Source organism: Juglans microcarpa x Juglans regia, chromosome 5D, assembly GCF_004785595.1.
Source record: "Juglans microcarpa x Juglans regia isolate MS1-56 chromosome 5D, Jm3101_v1.0, whole genome shotgun sequence".
NCBI lineage: Eukaryota > Viridiplantae > Streptophyta > Magnoliopsida > Fagales > Juglandaceae > Juglans > Juglans microcarpa x Juglans regia.
In genome coordinates this window covers 17,408,114-17,415,339 of record NC_054602.1, presented here as the reverse complement: position 1 = coordinate 17,415,339, position 7,226 = coordinate 17,408,114, and the positions used below count along the sequence as shown (strand labels likewise).

The following is a 7,226-nucleotide window of genomic DNA, read 5'->3' as shown; positions in this document are numbered from 1 at the left end:
AGGGTGAGCCTGAGGATTCGGCTCCGCCTGAGGAGTGATCTGGGATCACTTGTTTTGGTTTGAGACTTGTAAAATATTTATTTTGGATGACTGTATAATTTTTAAACATTTTTACTGACTGTTTAAATTGTATTAACAATTATGGTACTTAGTTGTATTAATTATCCGCTGCGTTGTTTTTATACATTGTTGCATGTACACACACTTGGCACTAACGTTGGGATGTGTGACCCTGTTGTCATCATCCCGGCGTCTCGATTCTCGTGTCTCCTTACATGGGGGTCGTGGGCGCCACAATAACTAACACATTTCCAACTTATAGAAAAATGGAAACAAATTAGCAAGTTTAAGTCTACATCTTAGATTGCTAAATAATGGCCACTTTAAAAGCTAGGAAATTAAAATAATAAGAAATAAAACAAATAACCAATTAAGAAAAATTAGTAAGATTAATTTCACACATTAGAATATAGTAATTAAAAATACCTAACCATCCATATCTAATTTAGTTTACAAAAAAAAAAAAAAAATGGTCACTTTAAAACGCTAGGAAATTAAAACAATAACAAATAAAACAAATAACCAATTAAGAAAACTTAGTAAGATTAAATCCACACATTAGCATATACTAAATTTAGAACAAAACATACTAAGCTTCTTCGAAATTCTTAGTAAAGACCCAATTATGGATTTTTACTAGGGTTTTAAAGAAGTTTAGTATGATGGTAAAAACTTAAATTACAACTAAATTACTTCGGAATCAAATAATATAAAGTGCAACTTAGCTTATATGTTATAGTTTGTGTTATAGCTTATGTTATATGTTATAGCTTATGTGTGACATTGCATGAATAAATTACAACTAAATTTCTTCGTAATCAAATAATATAAAGCACAACTTAGCTTATATGTTATAGCTTGAGTAGATGAAGTCAAGACAGTAGGAATTGGTGATTGTACGATTTAGAGACACATTTGCAAGAGCGGCAAAAAGACCAAGAGGAAAGAATATGTATTGAAGTTCAAGAACAAGTACAAATGGAGATGTTGGTCTAGAAGGAACGTGTTATGTCACTGGAGCAGGATCGCGGTGGGCCAGGAAAGAATAAGAAATAAATTCTATTATTGTTCAAAATATTTATTGTCTAATTTTGCAACTCTCTAAAACATTTTCATGAGATGACACTATTTGTGGTGTAATATGATAAAATTTGAATGATATTTAATTTTTTGAAATTATTAGTTCTTATTAATATGTTTGAATGTAAACAAAAAATGTTCAAACTTGTCTTTACATTTGAAACAATGTTCGAACATAACTACAAGGACGTGCGATACATACATTTCTAACGTAAGGTATTACGTTCGAACGTTTATGCTCCACAAACGTTTGAACTTATTCTATTACATTCGAACAAATATTTCTTAATGTTCGAATGATTAAAGAAGATGCGTTCGAATGTATTTACTAACAATCCGAACGTTTAATCTTTAACGTTCAAACAATTGCTCATTAACATGCGAATGCAAAATCCAAACGTCACATCATAAATGTTCAAATGTGCGTACGTGCGAATGAAAAAGATCGAACATTAATCCTTCGAATGCTACTCAGTTGGGTGAACGTTCAAATGTTATTATCGACGTTCGAACGTACTTTCTGTGATAAAATTTGACTGTCACAAAATATTTTCACGTTCGAACATTGCAACTCACGATAGACTTCCTACAATCAAAAACAAATTTTGGTGACGGTTGTACAGTAAACCATCACAAAATAATTTTTGTGATGCCTTTTTGGTGACAGTTTTGGGGATGGATTCAAATCATCACCAAAAAGTTTCTCTGACAATTTTCTTACTTTTTGTGACGGTTTCATCCGCCACAATAAATGAAATCCATTGTAGTGGCCGAACAATACTTTATTTTTTTTTCTTCTTTTTATCTTACTCTTATATGTTTTGTCTTTTTCTCTTTTTGCCTTATATGTTTATAGCACACTATCTACATAACTTAAATAGTAAGATTTAAATTTTAAAATTTATCTTCTAAATCAAATTATATTGTATAAACACTTTATTAAGTATTCTACACACCGGTCACTTGACTAGAATAGAATTTATATTTCTCTAATACCTAATGTTTTTAGTGATTATGTGGGGGAGAAGATGGCCGGTCACTTGTGATGATCAAGAGATGTAGTAATGTTTAATAATACATATATATATATATATATATATATATATATAATGGCCAGCAAAAGGGTTACTGGTTCAAAGGTTAAAAAATAGCTAGGAAGTTAATAGCTAGTGTCAAATGAGTCTTCTTTCTCTCGTCTCCAAAAGGCAACAAAGGAGAAGTTAGTTAGTCTTTTGTTATTCTCTAGGGAATAAGGGGAAGGTGGGATCAACCATTACGGTAGCTGGAGTGGTCGACGATGGACGAGATTGAGGTCGAGTGGGAGCGTTTGAGACTGAATGAAGAAGAAGTAAACCCAATTGAAGTGGATTTGGGAAACATGGATGAATTATAAAGGAAAGAGGAAAGAAGTTTGGTAGGAAGGATCAATTCTGATCGAGCCATTGGGAAAGAGGTGGTGAAGGGGATGATGGAGAAGATTTGGCGTGTAAACAAGAGCATGTAGTTTACATATATTGGAGTGAATTGCTTTGTGGTGACCTTCGTGAACTAATTAGGAGACAAAGATAGAGTTTTAGCCAGTTGCCCATGGCTATTTGACAGTTATCTTTTTGCTCTAAAGGTGTTCGATGGAAGTACATAGGCTCACTTGCTTGATTTCTCAAAGGAATGCTTCTGGATCTAGATGTATAACTTACCCTTAGGAGGGATGAGTTTTTGAATGGGAGAATTAATTGGCAAGTCGATCGGGAGAGTATTGGAAGTGGGGGACAAGAGGATGAGTTGGCTTGGGGTCGATTCCTGAGGGTGAAGATGGAATGTGACTTAACAAAAGATTTAGCTCGAGGAAGGACTATCAACTATGAAGGGAAATAGATCTGGATCCCCTCCAAATATGAAAAGTTACCAAAACTCTGTTTCCGTTGTGGTTGTATAGTGCACCCCAAACATGGTTGCTTAGGTGGAGATCTAATGGGCCTGCAAGGAGCATGAGGATCAAGGTAGTTTGGGTCTTGGCTGAGGGCTCTAGCAGGCAATCGCAATAGAATTGATAGGCAAACAAAATTCTCGGGGAAGGATTGGAAGTCCACTACTGTTGAATAGGAGGTAAATGAAGGAGATGATATAGAGGGATGCTTGGTGGTGGGGGTGAAAGGGAGCAAAGAAGGAGGAGTGTAATAGAAGTGGAAAACGGCATGACTCAGTGGCTCGAGAGAAGCAAGGAAAATGAAGATGGGGAAGGAATAAAGGAGAAAGAAGCAATTGGTATTCTAGTACCAATCAAAGCAAGTTTGTAGGAAGTTTCAAAGGATGCAGTCTCACCAATTAGCACTAGTGAGATTCCCTCGAGGAGTTTGCAGAAAGGTGATGAAGCTAAGAAAGGGAAAACCAATAGCTGGAAGAGGAGGGCACGTGGAACTAAAGCGTTTGGTGAGTCCTAAGTTTCTAATATGTCTCTAAAAAGAAATGCAATGAGTAGTATAGAGGAGGTGGGGAACATAGAGGGAATGGAAAAAAGAAATAAAAGAGTGGTTGTAGTGGAGGATGTGGTGGAAAATGTCATGGTGGAGGCTACTGAGCAGCCCTACCAACAACAATGATTTCCTTATGTTAGAACTATCGAGGATTTGAGAACCCTCGGACAGTTCAAGACCTTAGCCTTGTGGTTAAGGATAAGCCCATTTGGATTTTTCTGATGGAAACCATGGTGAAGGCTATAAAAAGGGTGGAGGGTTTAAAGAAAAAGTTGGAGATGGAGGGTTGTTTTGTGGTTGATCCACTTGGGAGAAGAGGTGGTCTGGCCTTATTTTGGGAGGGTAGCTAATTTATTACCACTTTCAATTTTTGAAGCTGGGTAAGTACGTACGTACACATGAGCTAAATTGGTAGATCCGGATCGATATTGCATAACTGTGAATCGGTGGAGTATATATATATATATAGCATGGTGAATGATTTTTTTTTTACCTTGAAGGTGGTGGGATCAGTGATGGTCCTTTAAATGCAGATACACAACAAAGTCAAATTAGACAGCTAGCTATTATGTCTGCTCTTTCACACAAAAAGCAAGAAAAACGCAGCAATTCATGCACGAGAAAAGGAAAATCTGGAGGAACATGCAGGTCGGTACAAATTTACTCCTTGATACACTAGATCAATATTAGCATTTCTTCTAATTATATATATATATATAAATATATATATATATATATATATATCATTTCATACTAGGCTAACACGGAGAACAGATCAAGTCAGTACTCATGCTGAATGGTACATCATATATATGGAGTACTACCTAAATGTGGGCGTATATATATATATGTATGTATATATATATATATATGTTTCATTATTTCATCATGTGTTTTTTACATCTAATCTGATTCGAAAAGTGTGTGTGTGTGTGTGTGTGTGTGTGTGTATATATATATATATATATATATAGAAACGTTAGTGTTTAATTCTACCCTTTACCTAAAACTATATAGCAGTGATGGGTTAACAGCAAATTCTACCATTGGCATGAGCTCATCCCAGTTTCCTTCTTTGAAAATTTCTTCTTCTTTTGGGTTCGAAAAGCTTGAGCATGAGGACAGATATGGAACTTGACCAGTACTACTTAAGCTGCGCTGTCGTGCAAAGAACTGCATGTTCCTTTCCTCGATCGAATCGCTGAAAGGCTTCCCATCATTTTCCATGGCAGCAGCCAAAGGCGGCGCTCCAAAGCTCAAATACTTGTGTTCGCTGTTGGACTGATCAGAACTGCATGTAATTGAGCTTGAATCAGTCAGAGTACTTCGCTTAGAAATTTCGTTCTTTCTCCACTCTGATCCATACTTTTTATTAGAAACATCTCGCTTAAAAATCCGGCAAAGTGTCCAAACTTCCTGCAACCCCTCAAAAGATTGAAATGTTTCTGTTAGGAAAGCAATATGATGGCAAAATAGATGCATAAATATGGCAAAGTCTAATTAAAATATCTTACAGCTTCTTGAGTTGTGTTCTTAGGGTTGGTGCTTTTGCTGTCTGGGAGACGGAACTCATGCATCATCCAATCAGTTTTGGTGCCTTTTCCAGCGCTCCCTCTGTAATAGACTAATGATTTTTTAAGGCCAATGCATTCATGATCATGAGGTTCTTGATCAACAGAATATATGGGCTTGTCGATGCCTGTGGCTTTCCAAAATCCAGATCCTGTGACCCTGTTGGGTCTTATGCTATTCTTATACTTCCTTCCTCTTCTGCAGAAGAAATAACACTCCTTTTCTCCAATCCTACCAACTTCTGTATTTTCTCCATCAAAAACAAAGGAAGGGGAACATATCAAAAGAAAGTTATACATATATAAATATTTACTGGGAAACAAACATCATGTGTTTAGAAGAACATTTTCCTGCTTCTAAGTAAAAAAACTCGATGTAGCAGAGAAAATCAAGAGGAAGAAATGAATCTAGATCATACTTGGAAGATCCCAGGGATCGTGATTGTATATGTTAATCTGTTTGATGAGGTGGTCAAGATTGATAATAAGCTTCTTCTCCACCTTTTTTCGAAGATAAAACCCAACAAGCTCTTCATCAGTAGGATGAAATCGAAACCCTGGGAGCAGAACTTCATCGTTCTTGCCATTAACTTGAGCAGTACTCATCGTTTCCTCCTCCATTTCCACGCGGCCTCTAGCTAGTCCCGAATTCCTCTCTTTTAAAACGACAGCAGAACATTCTTATAATGTGAAGAGACTTTTATGCGGTCAAAGTAATGTGGTTTGAACATATATATAACGAGGATTTTTATTGGCATATCAATGAAGACTTTGCCTGAAAAAAGAAATAAATAAAACCGATATATAAGAAAAAAGTTTATAAGAAAGTTTCTCGGTTGAGATATTTGGACCAAGAAAAAAAACAGACAAGCCATTAAATTGTGACGTGCGGGTGTTGAAAACAATTACTACAAAACGAATAAAAAGTCAATGGGGGAAAGAAGATATTTGGATTTATGCATGTATGGCATGGACTTTGGAACATATATAGCAATATGATTTGTATGCTCAGGTGAGAAACTGGCTTTACCTGGTCTATTTTTTCGTCGGCCTGCTGTCTCAATGGTTCAGTCAATTATTCGCTGTCATGATCTTGTGATCCACCAGCAAAATATAGGCTTAATCTCTTTAATTACCTAATAATTGCGGAGCCAAGAATCAATTTTTGAGGTGAACAACATTATAAAAATTAACCATTTGTATGTATGTACGTATAATTAATTGGTAAATGAGTTAAAAACAATAACTCATGGTTTTCACATGGGCTCTGATTATGGGTGGAAAACTTACCATTGGTTAAATAACTCTCTACTAGTTATTCAGCTGCGCCAATTAATTATCTCAGTAATTAGCTAGTCAATTAGAATGTAGGCCCTATGCTGAATCACGCAAATTTGTTTCTCAATTATTTGTAATTTCTATATTATTTTACTATTCACTGCTATAGATGAACGTACAAGCATTGTACCGATGCCCACAAGCCGCCATCGTGGACTTCAGACCGCTTCATCCAGACTTGGGTTACCCTCGTGGGCCTGGAATGACATTTTCTCCCATTCTGGCCTGTGAGGTGAGTTTTGTTATTAATAGTTGGAACCGTATGTAGGATCAACTAATTCTCTACACCGAAAGTGGGTGAATGATGATTTTTTGGCTTAGGAAATCATCTCCGAATGAATAGATAAGACTCCCTTCACCCTTTCATATGTCATATTATCTTTATCACTTTGGATAACACTGTTATCAAAAAATAAAAGAAAAAAAAAAGGGTCAAGAAAAACCTTCCTCGCCCGTACGATTAAGTGCATTGTGTACTTAAATGTAGTGTGCATGAGGCAGGGACCGACACATAGGCGTGCACTATGCACATATAGTTGTACATGGCAAGCACAATGCCATGCCTAGTGGCATGATGGGCGCACCCCCACCATGCACCCTAGACGATCACAACAACGGATGCTATTCGCCGCCCATCATGACTAGTTTTGTCTGTGTCCGTCTAGTCCTTCAGGCGGCCGGACAGAGCTGACAAAGGTCATCT

General features: G+C 36.5%; 1 protein-coding gene across 2 annotated transcripts; it reads right to left on the bottom strand.

Moving 5' to 3' along the window:
* Window positions 1–4,491: 4,491 nt before the first annotated feature.
* On the bottom strand, window positions 4,492–5,839 carry LOC121265945 (transcription factor JUNGBRUNNEN 1-like). 2 transcript variants are annotated; one of them, XM_041169605.1, is made up of 4 exons: window positions 5,605–5,839; window positions 5,129–5,427; window positions 4,981–5,030; window positions 4,492–4,905 (listed from the first exon to the last, which is right to left on the bottom strand). In XM_041169605.1, exons 1-4 carry the CDS (start codon window positions 5,804–5,806, stop codon window positions 4,614–4,616), a joined length of 843 nt encoding a protein of 280 aa, XP_041025539.1. In that variant the 5' UTR covers window positions 5,807–5,839; the 3' UTR covers window positions 4,492–4,613. The 2 variants fall into 2 exon arrangements, with proteins under 2 accessions (XP_041025539.1, XP_041025538.1); XM_041169604.1 differs by having other exon boundaries at window positions 4,492–5,030.
* Window positions 5,840–7,226: the final 1,387 nt, after the last annotated feature.

Bases quoted from the DNA above. Each gene is read 5' to 3' on its own strand.
- LOC121265945 (XM_041169604.1), bottom strand. From the start codon at position 5,806: ATGGAGGAGGAAACGATGAGTACTGCTCAAGTTAATGGCAAGAACGAT. The intron at 5,428-5,604 runs GTATGATCTAGA...GAGAAAATACAG, and splicing joins CGATCCCTGGGATCTTCCAA to AAGTTGGTAGGATTGGAGAA. The intron at 5,031-5,128 runs GTAAGATATTTT...GAGGGGTTGCAG, and splicing joins AGAACACAACTCAAGAAGCT to GAAGTTTGGACACTTTGCCG.